The 18683-nt window shown below is 36.7% G+C and overlaps 1 protein-coding gene across 1 annotated transcript; it reads right to left on the bottom strand.

The window, feature by feature from the left end:
- Window positions 1-1336: 1336 nt before the first annotated feature.
- Window positions 1337-16710, bottom strand: LOC144960187 (uncharacterized). Its single transcript, XM_078893220.1, has 11 exons — window positions 16505-16710; window positions 13907-13989; window positions 12644-12787; window positions 11284-11478; window positions 10558-10622; window positions 9764-10091; window positions 9123-9253; window positions 6071-7448; window positions 4935-5013; window positions 3275-3451; window positions 1337-1886 (listed from the first exon to the last, which is right to left on the bottom strand). Exons 1-11 carry the CDS (start codon window positions 16620-16622, stop codon window positions 1837-1839), a joined length of 2748 nt encoding a protein of 915 aa, XP_078749346.1. The 5' UTR covers window positions 16623-16710; the 3' UTR covers window positions 1337-1836.
- Window positions 16711-18683: the final 1973 nt, after the last annotated feature.

Here is an 18683-nt window from a genome sequence, read left to right as displayed (position 1 = left end):
GAGTTCAATGACATGAAAGGACTTTAATAACCATTAGTAATCCAACTCGAATTAGGCTACAATGAATAATATGACATTTGGTGCTTTCAGTTTTAGGTTTATTTTGTACAATAATGGAATCTTACTTTTATATATGTCTTTATTATAGATTAACATCTTATAAAACTTCATCAGAAAAGTTTAATGTATAGCGATATATGTTCTTAAAACCCTGTTTGTGTTGAGTGAAGATCTAGGAAAGATTTTTGTTTTAAATGCCAGGGGAATTTTATTACACATAGAGAGAGAGAGAGAGAGAGAGAGAGAGAGAGAGAGAGAGAGAGAGAGAGAGAGAGAGAGAGAGAGAGAGAGAGAGAGAGAGAGAGAGAAAGAGAAAGAGAGAGAGAGAAAGAGAAAGAGAGAGAGAGAGAGCGCGAGAGAGAGAGAGAGAGAGAGAGATTAGTTTCAATTTCAAGACATGATCACTTTAAACATATTAAGTTTTAAATGAATAGAGAAGAAAAGTCTTGATGTCAAACCTTACACTTTTCCAGTTCCAAGCTTCTTGGAAGTGTGCAATGTAATTTAATGTAAATGGTGCTGCTCGAAGCTCGAAGAAATAAATAACAATGTGAAATTGAATGTAAGCTTCAATTTAATATACAAAAACAGATAAAATGGATGTTTCGGGATTCCCCTTTATCATCAAAACACTATAGATGAATTTGCGATTCCTTACAAAGTAGCATAGACTTTCCTACCCATCAATGTTTTTGTTTATTCATCTTAACAACGCCACTACCACATTATCTCACTCGTCTGTAGTGTTTCATTCATCCCGTTTTGTTGAAAAGGGGGAAACTCGAAACATCAATTTTATCTGTTTTCGTATATTAAATTGAAGCTTACATTCAATTTCACATTGTTATTTATATGGAAGTGTGTGTGTAACCAGCCCTTCGAAGGACTATACTGAATCATAATTTGGCATAACTATTTTAGTAGCAGAATGTATAGGCAGATTCTAAGAATGACGAGACTTGAAGACGAAGATGGATGATCTTTATTGACGACCAGCATATATTTACAGACCTGCCAACCCTTCACATTCCAAAATTGAAATCAGAACGCTTGAAAATAGGAATTTGAGAGAGAAAAAAATCCACCTTTCACCTTTTTATCCCCCCCCCCCCCCCCCCCCCCTCTCTCTCTCTCTCTTCGCTCTTTTTTATTCTTACCATTATCATCATTTTTTTAAAATCGGAATTTTATTTTTAGAGACAATGATGGAAAAGTACAAAAAGGAAGAGTGAAAATAGGAATGACTCCGCCAAAAGTGGAAGGGTTGGCAGGTATGTATTGTGAGAGAGAGAGAGAGAGAGAGAGAGAGAGAGAGAGAGAGAGAGAGAGAGAGAGAGAGAGAGAGAGAGAGAGAGAGAGAGAGAGAGAGAGAGAGAGAGAGAGAGCGAGAGAGAGAGACAGAGAGCGAGAGAGAGAGAAAATAAGTAGGAGTGAAATATCTGTTCAATGTTACAGTTATCATTTAACAGTGTAACTAAAAGACAAATTGCCATATTTATGGACAATAAAGATCTATTATTATTATTATTATTATTATTAGACTAGAAATAAGACGCCATCATTCTGAAACCAGAAGATCATTTACACAAGGTGAGTATCCAGTCCTCCGAAAGATTGGTTATTACACTTCCAATAAGATTGGAACCTGTAATTTGACATCACACCTTTGCTCCCTATTTTAAAGGAACAAAAAATTTCCGTTTGGAATTATTTAGCCCAGTAATGTTCCATGATAATAATGAGTTTTTTGAGTAGAGATGATTCATAAGAATGTCCCTATAATCCTCTCAGGATAAACGTCTTCGACTTTCTCTTGAATGCCATGCCTGCAAATAGAAAAAAAATAAAATAATAATAAGATACCAATGCATACCAGCTTACTTGAAAATTTCAAATTCAGTAAGAAATACAAAATTCATCGGTAATTAATGGTCGGATTTCAGTAATACTAAAGCAAACAAAAATAATGATAGATACACCCTTTTATATATGTATGCCAATGCCCCCCCCCCCCCCCCCGCGTTAATAATAATATGTTTATTGATGACCTACTTTCGACACTGCACTGTGTCTACAGATGATGGTAAGGTTTCTGTGTCCAGTAGTAGATGACGTCACTGGTCACCAGCCAACGAGGCATTGAGATTTTTTTATTGTAGCATGTGGTAAATAATGAAAAAAAATTATTATTTTTTTATAATTAAACATTGCGACCATTTGTATCAGTAATATTTCTTCTATTTCGGTAAGTAAGTCTGTGTGTCCGTAAGTCTGTAATTGTCCTCACACTCGGTAACAATTACGGACGGGACGGTCTGTAATAATAGGCAGGTATGCCAATGCAGTAAAAACGAGTTGGATGGGTAAATATATCAAACACAATATTTTTTAATAACTGAGCTTTTATATAGCGCAATATCCACTAAACGTGCTCAAAGTGATTTACAAGGGGTCCCTGGCCAACAGCAACCATTTAACATTTAGGACGGGACATGACCCCTGTTAGGCGATATTACATTATTTTCGGACAAAGACAACAGTGTTAAAGGCAGGTACTCATTTTACACCTGAGTACGCTGAGAGAGTGTGAGTAAATAGCCTTCTTCTCCAAGGACTCAACTATGCGCCGAGCGAGGCTCGAACCCAGGACCTTCCAATCCGAAAGTGAGTGTTATACCACAAGACCACATAGCCGCACAAACACAATGAAGAGATGAATGATTAAATACATAATGATGAGATTAAGAGGTGGAGTAAATGATTTATCAACCAATGAACCAAAATGTACAAATCAAAAATAAATCGATGAATGAACAGATAATAAAACAAAACAAAGGGATGAGTGAAAAACATGTAACATGGAGGGGGAAAAAAATTAAATTTGAACAAAACTAAATAAGATCTGTAAAAAGTGACAAGTCTTAAAATGTCTTTTGGACTTTTAAAAGTCAGTTTAAAAATAAGTACAAAAAACAGTGGCATAAAAAAAAATAAACAGTTTAAAAATACGTACAAAAACAGTGGCATTAAAAAAAAAAAAAAAAATTGTGAAATTATATCTATATTATATTTTAACGCACATGCACACGTTTGTACAAAAAAATTCCTTATTATCATTATTATTACTACTATTATTATTATTATTATCATTATTATTATTATTATTATAATATTTATTATTATCATCATTATGGCAATAGTCTTTTATTCTTACTTTTTCCCTTTTTTCTCTTGTTGCTGTTAGGGGTGCTGTCACCACTAAAACTGTTGTCTTGGGAAGACAGGACACTTTCCACAGACGGAGACTTGAGTATACCCTGACCTGGACTCTTGCTCGGCTCAAACGCTGGGGACGGGTCCTTAGCCAGGGTCTTTAAGTAATCTTGAAATTCTGAATAACATTTATAAATACAAAACTATAAATTGGCAACAGACCAATCAACTAAATAAAGCATAACGGTTTTTAATTAATTTTGGAGAACAAAAATGTATTTTATTAAAAATCCCATCATTATATTTTTTTAAAACGTCTGAATATTTTCCAAGAAAATCATCATGGTCTAAGAGTTTCATGTACCTTGTGGGGGAAAATCCATGAAAAATCAATGAAGAGAAAATTAAGAATGAAGTGAGAAGAAAAGTGCCAGAAGACAGTAGAGAATTTTAAAAATAACTTTGCGGCGAAGGGGGCTCGTACCGGCAACCTTACTAGTATGACAACTCCGCCTGGCCAGGGAGATAGTAGCGCTAATGTCAGAGCTATCCACCACTCCAAAGTGTACCAGAAAGTAGACCATGGGTGCCAGCAGGTAGAAGTGCTGAAACCTGAAACTGAAATCTCGACACTGCCAAACCTGAAAATGTTCCTACTGAAAATGCGGCCTAACTTTTACTCTTATTTCATCACCGTTTTTATACCATTATTAAAAGTTGGACAGGCTTGAGTTCCAGTTTCACAAATCTACCTCCATACACTGGAAAGGTGGCTGAATCACTTTTTCGAATTTTTACAGATGCTATTAGGTTATTTTACTCAAAACACTGAAACCGGAGGTATTTGACTTCGAGATATCGCGAAACGGGAATTCTGGCATGAACCGGAAAATTGGTACGCATTCAGAAAGCTCATTGGATCAAGCCCCCATCTACTATTGTCTTCTGGCACTTTTTCTACTCACTTCATTCTTTGTTGTTATCAACATAAGTGTCTGCTCCACTTACTTTTTCTGATTTAATACTGAGAAAAATATACTTCTAAATCAAATCCAAATTTTGCGCTATTTTGGTCTGGTCCCTAAATAATTTGTGAATAAAACTAGTCACATTTGTAAGAGTGGCAGATCTGAACGCAGCCTTTGTTAAATTCTAACCTGACACTTATCGAAAAATCATTTCTCAATATAAAAAGCAACAATTACCAAAAGAGATGATAGTTGTTTGTAATGCCAAAGAGAATCGATGATCTCATTGGTTGTTAGTTCTCAATATAAAGTCAATAATTATCAAGTGTAAAAATGAGCTGATCGTAGTGCTAAAGAGATTGGATTATCTCAGTGGTTGTTATTTCTCAAGATAAAGGCAACAATTATCGAAAGAGAGTAAAAATGAGCTGATCGTAGTGCTAAAGAGATTGGATTATCTCAGTGGTTGTTATTTCTCAAGATAAAGGCAACAATTATCGAGTGTAAATATGAGTTGTTTGCAGTGCCAAAGAGAATAGAAGATCTCATCGGTTGTACTCTTTGCATACAACTCCCTGTTTACCTTCTTTTGGTAGTCATCGGTCGCCTTATATTATGATGCAATCTTTTGATAAGTATCAAGCTTTGATTTTATGAAGGCCATTTTCTCTACCAGGTCTGAATTGTACTTACTGTTTGCCTTGTTCTTTCTAAGATCAAAGACCACTTTTTTCTGAGCTCCGGGGGTCAACTGGTCAGGGAGGGCCACAGTCTGTTGAAAATCAATAAAGTTAAAAAGGTCAAAAGTCCTCAATTTCCTTTTTTTTTCTTTTTCTAAACAAAATATCATAAAGTCGATATGGGAAACACCAGACCTGCCAACCCTTCATAATCAGAATGTCAGAAAATAGGAATTGAGACAAAAAATAGGAATCTCCTAACAATGGATAATTCTGTATCAAAATGACCACCAACTTTGCCACCAAGCACATAAAGACAACATTCGGGCACAGCTGGCAAAACTACATATCATATGTGTTTGGTAATGGAATGGGGAAGGGGGAAAGGAGTGCAATTAATTTTCCTACGAAGCCCCCTTTAGGTAATCATGTTTTTTAAAATTCAACTTTTTAGCCCCCCCCCCCCCTCCCCCTCGCTCTTTTTTTTTTATTCTTAGTAGCATCATTTTTGAAAATCGGAAATTTAGAGACAATGGCGGAATAATACAAAAAGGAAGAGTGAAAATAGGAATGATTCCGCCAAAAGCGGAAGGGTTGGCAGGTATGAGTACTATCCCGGTCACCAATGATAAATTTATATTTTTCACATTTTGTTTTTTTAAATGCAAATTCAAATCCTTTGCATAATATGAGGCAAGTGCTCTAGAAACAGAGCTATTGAGACAATTAAACAAGGCAGACGATCTTCTAGCTCATTGAGAAATGGTAAAACTAGGATTAACTCTGGCTCAATGAGGGACTACTTTCCCCAAGTTGAAAAGGCTTTTAAGTTGAGAATAAAGCAAACACTGGGTACATGACCAGCTATTATGTTGTCTTGTGATATGACACTCGCTTTCGGATCGGAAGGTCCTGTGTTTGAACCTCAGTGGCACGATATTTGCTTCATACCTGAAAGGCACCGAGTTCGAATACCCGCTGCGGTGTGCACCCTTTAGCAAGTCAGTTTGCGGTGTTGAACTGCGGCTGACAGGTTATTCCAGACCCTAAAGACAATTTTTTCCTATGGGAATTTTATTTATTATTTACTTCATCAATACTTTCCTCTTAGAGCTAAGAATTTTAACTACTACAAAAGTCTTAACATACCTTTTCTCGAGATGCACCAGGATCTGTAGCCGGTGCCACCAGGCCCACTGCTTTCTTGATCATATTGCACGGCGTAGACATGACATTATAAAGACTACCCATCACTATTGACTCTTCCACTTCACCTTCTGATGTTGCCTCAGGTGTTGCAGGGGCTTGCTGTGTTGATTTTTTAGACTTCGGTGGTGATTTTTGTGTCATCACGATACCTGGGGATCTTGACTTCTCTCCCTTCTTACTGCGACCGGAGGGTGCTCCAACAGTGACATCGCCGTTATTTTCCGCCAAAAATGCGGTATTGTCAGCCGGTAACGGATAGGTCTCTACATTCTGATCGTTTCCAAGCCGCCTTGACATTGACGGTGAAGAAAAGTCGGAAACTATGAATTTGGTTGTGGCGGCTGCCGGCGATGCGATGGACGTCGTTATCTTATCAATGCTGATTGGCTTTGTTGGAGATTTTTGTTTGTAGACCACACACTCCACGGGCGAGGTGAGCTGGATTAGTTTTTTATTCTTGATTTTATCCCCGAGGGGACTTCGGATATTAAAATTTTCATTAACGTTATTGTTTTTGTTTTCTTCCATTTCCTTCCCAGCAGCCTTTTTGTTTTTTGGTGATTTTAACCCTGACTGTGTGGTGGTGATGGCAACCTTGGGGGAATCTTTGAGATTCGATGTTTCTCTGGCCGGTGATTTCTTATCACTCTTCACACTTCCATTCTTCTGATCTTTATCCTCACTGAAATTCCCTTTCCCAGGACTTGTTGATTTTTTAGACGATTGTTCAGTTGTAGTAAACTCTACATCCGCCCCACCTATTTTCATTTTCTTGAAACCAGCAGCATCTGATATACTGTCGTTTTCTTGGCCGTTTGACAATCGCTTTCGTTTTTTATTTTTCTTTGCCGATAATAATGGCGAAGACGATAATGATGACGCTGTCACCTCCTCAACAGCATGTTGTTGTTTCTTTAACTCTTTTCCAGGCTCCACAAATTTCTTCTCTTTGTTGTTTTCTTTATCCACTGCAGCCAGTTTTGGCGATTTGTTTAAAACACGATTATCAATGACTACCACACCATTTTTCATATCACTTTTTTTGGTCTTAATTTTCTTTCCATTTTTTTCCTCCCCATGGTTCTTAGGCTCAACAGAATTAGATAATGGTTCACTTTTATTTATAGGCCCTCTTACAACTTCTTCATTAAAGGGAGATGCCCTCTCCTCCTCCTCCTCCATGTCCTCTTCCTCTTCTCTTCTCTTTTTTCTTTTCCTTCTCCTCCTCTTCTTATCACTGTCTTCCTTCTCTTCCTCGCCTGTTAACTGGAAGACACTGGTAATGTTGATATCTCCATCATCGGCATCCTTTTGAGCACTGAATGATAGAAAGAAAGGGTAAAAAAAAAGAAAGAATTCAACAGAAGAACAAGAACTGCAACTGAAGTTCTAATTTCATAACAAAAAACACATCCCCCCCAAAAAACAGTCTTTTTCGAGTCCTCTGATTTTTGGGGATGGGTTTTTTTTCTTGTATTTTTCTTTCTCGATTTGTCTCACACCGTTTTATACTTTTCCATATTTTTATCTAAAACCAGTGCCTGCTCACTGCGTGGAATCAGCGCTATTTTAGTTGGAACTCCCAAGGGACCAATAACCCTCCCTGCTCGCTACCTGCGTGAGGTCATTGGAGTTCAGCTGGTATCAGGCAGTTCTGTGTCCAATGGGGGCAATTATGGATATTTATGGTCTTATAATATGTCTGTTTAGCGGGGAAAACAATTACAGACTCTTTCACTTTATTATTTTGATTTGAAAAATCAGTTGTCTTTCTAAACATCAGTGAAAATTTGATATTCCTGCGGTTAATAGTTTTCTTTAGATATCACAAATTGTGGATCTAATTTTAAGTGCTTGTAAATTATGGTGCACTTAAATAAAAAATTTGTTATTCAAAGCTCAGCGGCAGTATCTCAAGAGTTTTAATAAATATCAAAAGTACATTTATGCATCTATGTTCCTGTGCATTATGATCATATTGGCAGTTGATTTTCTTGATTTATTCATGGTTTTGTTTGTTCTGTATATTTTTTTACCACTTCGATTCCTCTCAAACAGTTGTGTTGGTCATAACAGTAAACTGATATGATTTATGTCTTTATGTGGTAAAATAACTCATGAGGATAAGATTTTATTGACCAGTAAAAACTAAAAACCAATATTGTGTATTATTTCAATATCTCAATTTACTATCAATCTGCCTATAAAGTATGACCTCTTTACAAGAAAAAATTCTATCACCCAACAAGGTTACTGGACATGCTACAAATATTGCAGTATCAATCATCAATTACAACTAACACTAAGCACTTGTACGGTTAAATTAAATGATTTGCTCAAACAGACGGACACAGATGTGGACAAAACAGGATTCAAAATTATGAGGGTACATGTATATAGTTTATTCTAAGTAGCGACCTCTTTCTCCTTATCGACCAGCTACATTCAAAACGAACAGACTGTCCATATAGGTCATATAGAATCATCTCCTTTCTTCCAAGAATACACATTCAGTCATTGTCTTATACAGTCATCTGATATACCATTGAACCCCTCTTTTCTTATCATTATTAGTATTTGAAAATCTGAATTTTTGAGACAGTGGCAGAGTGGCAGATAGGAAAATCGGAATTATTCCACCAAAAATAGAATAAATGATAAATAAAATTCCCTTTATTCATCCCCAAGGGGAAATTTGTCTTTAGGGTCTATTCCAAGGGAAGACTGGAATAACCCAGGCATCTGCCGCAGAGCAGCGCCGGAAAGTGAACTTGGGCGAGGTGACTTGCTCAAGGCCACACAGCGCAGCTGCGGGTGATTGAACTCTGTACCTTTCAGGTACGAAGCAAAGACCGTAACACTGAGCCACACTGCCCCTTGAAAGAGCAGAAGGATTGGCAGCTATGCCTGCTGTCTGTTCTCTAGACAGGCCCTAAAAAAAAAATCATAGGAGATGAACAGAGGTGAATTTAATGAATTTTTAACTGGTTACCTTGTTAAAATTGTGGGGTCCTTGACAGCATAGTTGTTGACAATTCCATAGACGTATCGCCTATTGCGAATCTCCACCTTAGGGTCCTGGGCCAGTCGATGCATCAATCTTAGTAAACAGGACAAGTCGTACTGTTGATAAAATAAATATATTTAAAAAAATAAATTGAGCTTTTTTTATATAGCGCAATATCCACTAGATGTGCTCAAAGCGCTTTACAAGGGGTCCCTGGCCAACAGTAACATGTAACATTTAGGACGGGACATGGTGTCTGTTAGGAGATACTACAATTTTTTCGGACAGAGACAACGCTGTTAACGACCAGGTAATCATTTGACACCTGAGTACAGTGAGAGAATGTGAGTAAGGAGCCTTCTCCGAAGACTCAACCATGCGCCGAGCGAAGCTCGAACCCAGGACCTTCCCATCCGAAAGCAAGTGGCCACATTTCATTTATTTGTAAACATCACTAAATAACGAGCAAAATAATCGGAGGAAAAACAGGGATGTTTAAAGAAATTCTATTAGGACTTATTTAATTCAAGACCCTTAAAATTAAAAAATAAAAAGAAGAAAAAAAACAGGAAAATGAAAAATAAAAAAAAGTTGGCACCTCTGATTTAAACACGTGTTGTACTTACTCTTGGTTTCTTGTTGGTTCCATCCTGTTCATCCATCTCCACATCGTCATCATCATCATCACCATCTTCTCCCGACTCCTCTTCCTCTTCATCATCGGTATTCTCCAATTCTTCTTCCTCCTCATCCTCTGAAACATCCATCTCCTCATCGCTTTCATCGTTATCACCATCATCATTTACATCCTCCTCTGTTTTTTTATTGTTGGATTGTTTCTTTGGACGGTCATGTGTATTTTCCTGTTGACGATTTTCCCGCCAAGGCCAGACACCATACTCTTGGAAGACAGCTCTGAGAGTTTTATCATAAATAACCCGAGCAAGCTCATGCCTAAACAAATGATAAACATAAAAAGCAATTGGAAATTGATAGATATAAAAAAATACATAAAGGTATTAAATATAGTCCAAGCCGGTATTGCAGACACCGCTTAATTGTGACAATTCGCTTAACCATTGCAATATATCTACTGTATAAACGACAAATGAGCTATGCATAGCCTTCAGGAACATTCCAGAATTACGTTATCTTCATTCAACTATGTTTCATGGATTCTTTCTTCCTTTGTTTCATTCCTATTTCTTTCAATTTGAATTTGGCGAATTGACTGAGAATATACATGTCTATATCAACAAAGTTCATAACCTCACACCTCGGTTAGAACAAAGTAATTAAGGCAGAGGTCTTAAGAGTTTTTGGGAGAAAAAACGATAAAGCAAAAAAATAAATAAATAAATAAAAGGAAAAAAGAAAGACAAAAATTAAAATGAAGTGATTTTTCAATAGGCCTACTCACCTTCTTGTTTTTAATAAAAAGTAGATGAAAGGAAACATGAGTATGGACAACTTTTTGGCATTCATCTGGAGAAGGAAAATAAGCGAAATAAAAATATATGAGAGAGAGAGAGAGAGAGAGAGAGAGAGAGAGAGAGAGAGAGAGAGAGAGAGAGAGAGAGAGAGAGAGAGAGAGGGGGGGGGGGGCTGGGTGGAAGAGAAATTTGTATTGGCTTACTAAAATTCCATTAATCAATTAACCCTCTCCTCACCAACCACAGGAAAATCATCACATTCGTTACGATACAGCCAACACTTTTATCATTCAGATTTCTTTTGTAAATCACACAATTTAAATAAAAATGTTTTATTATAGCTATAAAAATATGACACCGTGTTGTAGAGTTCATTTTGCTTATCAATTTTATGCATAGAATGTATTTGCTGCTTTTCTGTTTGAGTAAGAAAAACATATTTTTGTGTTCGGTGGGTTTGAAATTTGGGGGAAAATTCTGAAAATGTTAGGTAAGGAAAGGGTTAACCAGTTCATAAACAAAGAGTTTTCATTTTCATTTACCACTAGATAACCATACTTTTTCCAACGTCTGTACCAATTGATCAAAATTAAGAGAATACTTTTAGGGTTTAACCATTCTAGTGCCCTACATCCACCCTTTCAGACCTCTCTATTTGAACACCCCCCCCCCCCCCCCCCCCCCTCCAATCTCTTCGTAAAAAAAATACTAACCTCATCCAAAGACACCTTCCTTATCTCCGCCACGTAAATATCAGCAAGGTGCATCTTGATCCCATAAGGAATTTTAACACTGTCCTCATTCATGACAACAGCTGTCAAGCACTGTGAGAATCTCTGACAGTCTGTGACTGGCCATCCGTTACGACTAAGGAGTTCAAACGTTTCATGGAGCATCCCTCGAATTAACTGGAAGAAGAAACATTGGGACAACATTTTTTAATTTACACCGTAAGAAAGTCTGAACAAACTGACTTTCCCAAGAACTCAACTTAATTAACGTTGTTATCATTGTAAAGGGGGGTCCCGATAGCTCAGTTGGTAGAGCACTCGTTTCACACGCAAAGGGACTGAGATCGATCCTGGGTGCAGTCAAGATTTTTTCTGACCCCAACCCCCCCCCCCCCCCCCCCCCCCCCCCCCCCCCTGTCCACCCAGTAGGGATTGGGTACTGGGTCTGTTAGGTCTGAGCGGAAAGTACGTTGTGATAGACTCGTGTCCTATCCCAAGCAATTGCTATTGTCCGTTTCACACTATAGAAACCCGGATAAACTCAGGCTGTACGAACCTAAAGGCTCCGAAGGACTACTTTTACTTTTTATCATTGTAAAGCTCTATTAATCCTATTTCAAGAGTTTCTACTGATTCACAAGTCTTCACAGTCCTATAAAGCAAATATAACAAAAAATGCCTTTATCATTACAGAGATCAAAATTTCTTCTCAAACTGAATTACTGGATATAAACATTCCTTTCATGCATTATATGCAGCAAGATAACAAAGCAATATTAGATATTTAATACTCAGTATTATCAATTTACATTGAATGCTGTTTATATAATTGATCAATTGTATCTATGCATCAAAGTTAAACAGAGCCTTTAAAGGTTTTTAGAATTGTGATTCAGGTTGTTTCAGATTGCATAAACTGTTTTATTGACAAGATCACTGAATAGTTTGCATTTTTCAAAAAAAAAATCCATAAATACTGATGGAACTTTTATGCCAAAAACAGAAGAAGAAAAAAATAAAATAATAATAATAAATTCATATTCTCATATAAAAGCAAGCTCCTAAAAAGATTTTAGAAAAATCATGATAAACAGCTAGTTTATAACACGTTGACGACCAGTTGTCATTAAATTCAGAAAATGTCACAATATGTCAGGTACTCTCAATCGAAGTAGGCCATCTTGACTTTTAAAAATAAATTGGAGATGTCAAATTTTGATGGATGAAAAAATAAAATAAAAATCTTGGTACCCATGCATGCATAATAAAAAATATGCAATTGTTCTAGACATGACAATGTAAAATGTTTAATTACAAAAAAAAAGATTTTATCCAACCGCACCATCATAAATTTATCCAATCGAAGACGATCAATGCCAGTCCACTCTCTCGTTTCAGTGATGAAGAAAACGTTGACAAAACTCAGTGCATCTTGGAGCTTAGGAAAAGCATGAAGCAAGGAGACCATCTTTTCAGATAACTCTTCCTGAAATAATGATAAATGATAAATATTCATGAGGCTTTGGTTACAAATAACAATTTGGATTTTTTAATTTTTTTTTGGAAATACCTTACTTTTATTTTTTTTAAACAGGAATTGTACATATTTCACTTTAACATAACAGTGCAATTATCAAAATACTGCTTGGTGATGCACTCATTTTATGAAGGACAGAATGGATTAAGTAATAAATATGTGAGATAGCCCAGAGAAATCAGAAATCAAAAGTCACCAATGAACAAAATTGTAATTTTATCGAGTTAAAATTCTCATTAGAGAAATTTTGATCATCCATAATCAGCAGTCATACCCTCTTTTATAACCAAATTTCATGGGACTTGGACATATCTGTATTTTTTTTTTTTTTTAAAATTTTGCCGTGAAATTGTTCTCTTATAAAAAATTCATAATCTATCATTTCGTAACCAACAACGGAAAAATAGTCGTATTTGTTACACAATACAAACAGCACATTCCATTTATTAAGACTCTTGTTCATCAAAGAATTTGAAGATAAAGTTTTGTTATATTTTAAAATATATTTTACATTGTGTTTTGGAATTGGCTTTAAAATATAAATAAATAAATAATTTCGAACATGCACTTATTGCTTTTGAGTTTGATTTTGAAAATGTAAGTGGGTAGGACAGAGAGAGGGAGAGAGTGCTCTTACCGAACAGTCATTTTTACTCATGGATTCGAAGTGTCCAAAGCCAATTATCGTACCAAAAGACTACAAAGCCACACAGAACGTCCCATAGAAAGGGATTACAGTAAAAGGAGAATTAAGGACCCAGAATTGCCAACTTTTCAGAAACAAATTGAGGAAAACTTTTCGTCGGGTGGAAAATTTGGAATTTAAATTAAAATGTGAAAATGATGATGATAGTAGTGTTGATGATGATACAATCGAAATAAAAAAAAATAGCTGCCAGAATCTAAGGGAATGACCCTCTAAAAGAGAGATGGAAGGCCTGACAATCAGTCTCCCGGTGAAATGCCTATCCAAAGAAATTAATTGAATTAGAATCACCCTCCTTGAAAATCGAACAAATTTGTTCGATTTTCCATGCATATGAACTCGACAAGAGTTAAATCCCTTACCTGAATGAGAGGCTTATCCTGCATCCACATGCAATAATGTAACCCTTTCCATAGCTTGATGAAGTCATCGTGGCCCAGCCCCTCTGGGATATAATAAAAAAAAAAATCATAAAACTTTTACTCATTAGTACCATTTTTTTTTTTGAGATCATTTGGTTGGCGTTTTACTTTTTCAGCATTTTGTGCCCAGGATGCATGACAAAAACCTCATCAGCCTCCAACAAAGAAGAAAAGAAACCAGAATGTCATTCACGTTCAAGATTATAACAGACTAAATACCACAAATAAAGCAGACGACCAAACAAAAGAAAAATCCGAGCATTCACTTTTTACAACCACATAACCGAAAACCCCATTGAGAGATACGCCAAAAACAATTCAAACTGCTTCAAAATCCCACCGACAAGAACACAAAACTACAGACGTTCTTTCTTCATTAGAACTATCTTGGAGTAAAATGGGCTGGATGAACTGGTCATCATGGCACCACACCTAAACGATTTCAAGGCCCGACAAAGCTGTAATACAACCAGACCATTGGTTTCTTCAGCGCCTACCATATAGTATAGATACAGACCATACAGTATTGGGGTTATGGTGGCTGAGCTTATATATGTAAGGAAAGCAGCATTTTCTGTATGCAGGGTATCGACACCAAGGCTGCCAGATGACCACGTACATGGCCAATGTGGCCAAAATGGGCTACATAAAGAATTATGTTTATTTTATATTCTCATTTTTTTTTCAAAATCTAGTCGATTTTTAAAATCAAAATGCGCTTTCCGAGGGGTCACCTTCGAAGGTGCAATATGTGGCTTCCTGATTGCCTGTTTTTTTGAGGGCCAAATTTACTGGTCGTCAAAATCAGTTTAAGTTTAGCCCTTTACACAATTGGCGATGGTCGCCATTGGGGCTGCAGATGGTCAGAATTTCGACTTCAAAAGTGATCAAATGAAACAACATATGGCTAAAGACTACATTTTTTTTTATTTCTGTGCATTCATATAAGTATAAAAGAAGAAAAAAAAGCAATAAATAATGCTAAAACTAAATTAGAGGAACAAAACATCATCATACTTCCCGCACTAATAAAATCACCATAATGACCACATCTCATTCCTACTGCCACTACTGTGGCCCCATTATTCGCAGTACTACTACTCTGAATACAGTACTACAACTGCGAATATAAAATATACGCTTTTATACGCTGTCTGGGGATAATGAAAATTCGTTATCCCCAGACACATATTTTAAACTCCGCTCTTTTAAACAATTATCCACATTCCAGATTATGGAATGTTTCCGAATGCACATAGAAATAAGGAAAGTTAATAAAATATCTATAAAAACATAAAATTAACCAACATTAAATCAGTTGTTACTACATATACACAATAATGCGTCGACTTCGAAGTGAGTGTCACGGTCGAATTGTTTCGTCGTCTGCCCTGAAAGTTTTACCAGAATTGACATTGTGGGTTCGAATACTGGTTCCGCCACTTTCTTTTTTTTAAATTCCGTTTTCTTTTTACAGAACGTTGCAAGGGATAAATGTCCCATCCATCCTCCCCCCACCTCTTTTTATTTTTTTTTTTTTGCGAATCTCTTCTTTTCTCCTTTTTGTTTGGCCTTTTGTTTTGTTTCTGAGCATGAATTGCTTAAAATTGTTTTTCTTAAAAAAATAATTATTGTTATTTTTTTTCTCCTCTATCTGACCATTTGGTCGCTCTCTGAATATTTCTGTTTGTTTTCTTTTTAATTATTTATTCTTTTTAGACACTTTTTGAGATCGGAGTGGGGACGAATATGACAATTTGCTAGAAACTAGAAAGGAACCGAGAGAGAGAGAGAGAGAGAGAGAGAGAGAGAGAGAGAGAGAGAGAAAGAGAGAGAGAGAGTTCAAAAACAAAAAAAAAAGAGGTGGGGGGAGGATTGATGGGACATTTATCTCTTGTAACATTCTGTAAAAAGAAGGAATTAAAAAAAAAAAAAAAGTGGCAGAACCAGGATTTGAACCCGCAACGTCAATTCTGGTAATACTTCCAGGGCAGACGACTAAACCATTCAGCCATGACACCCACTTCAAAGTCGACGCATATTGTGTAAGTAACAACTGATTTAATGTTGGTTAATTTTATGTATTTTATTAACTTTCCTAATTTCTATGTGCATTTTGGCTTTGGAAACATTCCATCATATTCTGGTATGTGGATAATTGTTTAAAAGAGCGGAGTTTCAAATTCAAATATGTGTCTGGGAATAACGTAATTTCAGGCAGGTGTGGGGAATAACGAATTTTCAATAATAAGCACTTCTCTTACTCTTACTCTTATCACTATTCACTTCCCAACTTACTCAGCCTAAGCCTAAGTCTTTGGGATTTTTTTTTTCGATCTCTTTGACGCAAACGACTGTTGCATGACTTAAACGACTATTATACGACGTAGACGCAAGTGTCAAAAGTTCATGTGAAGGAAATGGTTTAGGAATGACTGGGACCTGAGACTGGGAGTGTGGCGTGAGTAGTGAGGAGCGCCAGTGCATGCGTGTTGTCAATCAAAATTCATGAGAATTGAATAATGTAAGATTTAGTACCTCCATTTGAAGACCGTACACTGATGTACTTTTTAAGCCTCTTCAAAGCTCTGTCACGGAACTTTTTATCGTTAGAAGCTAACGTCTGAGCAAAATGAACTTCTGCAGAGACTTCCATTGTCAATTCCAGTTCGGTGAGAGAGAAAGTAAAAGTGACATCGAGAAGAGAGTCTTCATTCTAGAGAAGAGCATGGACCGGAAGTGATAAACAATCGTAGTACGATGGTAGAAAAACAAATAGGTTTCGAAAATAATTGAACCAAATATTTATGGTCCAAAATGTATTTTTCTTCCGTTCGTTTGTGCTTCTGTTCAATAGATATCACTTTAAAAAGCATAATATATATAGTTAATTGAACGTCCCCTATATATTTGAGACATATTTTTTCTTCTTCAATGGCTATCAAATTTCATTAATTCCGTTGCTCATCTCCGAGTGAAAGGCAGGTTATCTTTTTTTTTTATTACACGATAGGGAGGATCTTTGATTATTTTTTTCTTAAATCGACTAAGGCAAAATCAAAATTGTCATTCAGCGGGTTGAATATGAAGAAAATGGTTCATTATGTACAATGAAAAGCAGAGGCACAAGGCTAGAAGTTGAAAGAAGTCTGTCTCAAAATACAATACCCGCTTACTATTTAACCAGTTAAATACCGTACTCTCGCAAAATATGTAGCCTATCTAAAAATTTGGTTAAAAAAAACTCGTCCTTCATATATCGATCTTGGCAAAAAATCTCAATTCTGGGACTTTTTTTGGGGGGGGGGGGGACTTTTCGTTTGAAAGCACGTTAAGTGTGTATTGCATCATATAAAAGCGAACTTTTTTCTGTATAATGTACTCAAAGTGCTTTACATCCATGAACATAATATGACAAATTAAATGCGATGCATGCAAAGCGTTCTTGTTTTGTGGGGGTTTTTCGTCAGAGACAATGCTGTTTGTTACAGACCAGACACCTACTCAATTTATACCTTGACTTATTGACTTTCTACTCTTCGCTCCCTGCTGAACACAAGGCCTCAACGAGCGTGCGCCATCTGCTTTTGTCCTTGGCTGTATTCTTGGCAGTCTCCCAAGTGAGGCATGCCCAGCCATCTTTCAGTTCTTTAGGCAGATTTTACTCCCACATTTAAAAAGATTAAATTATACATGGCTTTTAAAAAACAATTTTGGGGAAAGTTTATTTCCGATGCCGAGCAACGGACGCCCAGGCGTTCCTATCCCTTGGGGGTTCTAATCAAGGACTGGCGGGTGATCTACTTACACCTAAATTATGTGAACAATCGTCTCCAATCTGTATTATAAAGGGGAAACGTGTTTGGGATTGTAAACGTCTAGATCGACTATTGTAGTTTTTATATAACTTTATTAACGAGTTAACTGGCGCACTCGGGAAAGACATGCAATTAAAAATTTGGCCAGAAAACTCGTCCTTCAGGTTTTGCAAGATGAGGGTCATTTTAATCGATCGATATTTGAAGGACGACTCTTCGGACCAAATTTGTAAATACTTGCCAATCTGTCAAAATTCAAACCAATAAAAGCTAATTTTATTTATTTATGATATTATTTTATTTAAAATTTAATTGGTAAAAAAAAAAAAATTAGCCAATGCATGAGGCAATCGAGGAGTGGTGATGACGTAGGCCGTAACTCTTTCACTCTGACTGTTCGACGACAGCGTTGAGATCACAGAACAAGGTATGTGGTCGAGATCACGCCAGTCAGTGATCAGTGATCAGCTCGCTTGACTGTGAGGAAGTTAGAGGTAATCTCAAGAGCTTGCTCAGTGATCAACGAAGCACTGTCACCGAGTTTCTTGATCACGGCGTTAATCAAGATTAATAATCAAGATCATTCTGGTGGATCAAGATTTTGACGCTTTGTCGCGTTCCGAGACCCTGCGTGTCTCAATACTCTGGGGAGCTATGCCGGTGGGAGATTTATCCCCTGGCAGGAATAGCCATGCCGGACACGTCAAAGATGAAAGAACAGACTACGATTAACATACAACAGTTCCAAGGAAGGGAACAAAAGATAAAACATCCACCGAGTCAGTATCTCTTAACACTTATGATTTGCGCATTTGCTTTGCCCTGCGACGCGGGTGGAGTTGATAGTGACTGACACCAAGCAAATCAACGCCAAATTATTACTTGAGCTTTTAAAAAAA

Source organism: Berghia stephanieae, chromosome 14 (genome assembly GCF_034508935.2).
Source record: "Berghia stephanieae isolate SIO BIC M18660-M18661 chromosome 14, UCSD_Bste_1.3, whole genome shotgun sequence".
NCBI classification, from domain to species: Eukaryota; Metazoa; Mollusca; class Gastropoda; order Nudibranchia; family Aeolidiidae; genus Berghia; species Berghia stephanieae.
Note: the sequence above shows the minus strand (reverse complement) of the source record. Positions and strands in the feature narration are given on the sequence as shown.

Bases quoted from the DNA above. Each gene is read 5' to 3' on its own strand.
- LOC144960187 (XM_078893220.1), bottom strand. From the start codon at position 16,622: ATGGAAGTCTCTGCAGAAGTTCATTTTGCTCAGACGTTAGCTTCTAAC. The intron at 7,449-9,122 runs GTAACCAGTTAA...TCTATCATTCAG, and splicing joins GACCCCACAATTTTAACAAG to TGCTCAAAAGGATGCCGATG. The intron at 3,452-4,934 runs GTAAGTACAATT...AATGTTATTCAG, and splicing joins TAGAAAGAACAAGGCAAACA to AATTTCAAGATTACTTAAAG.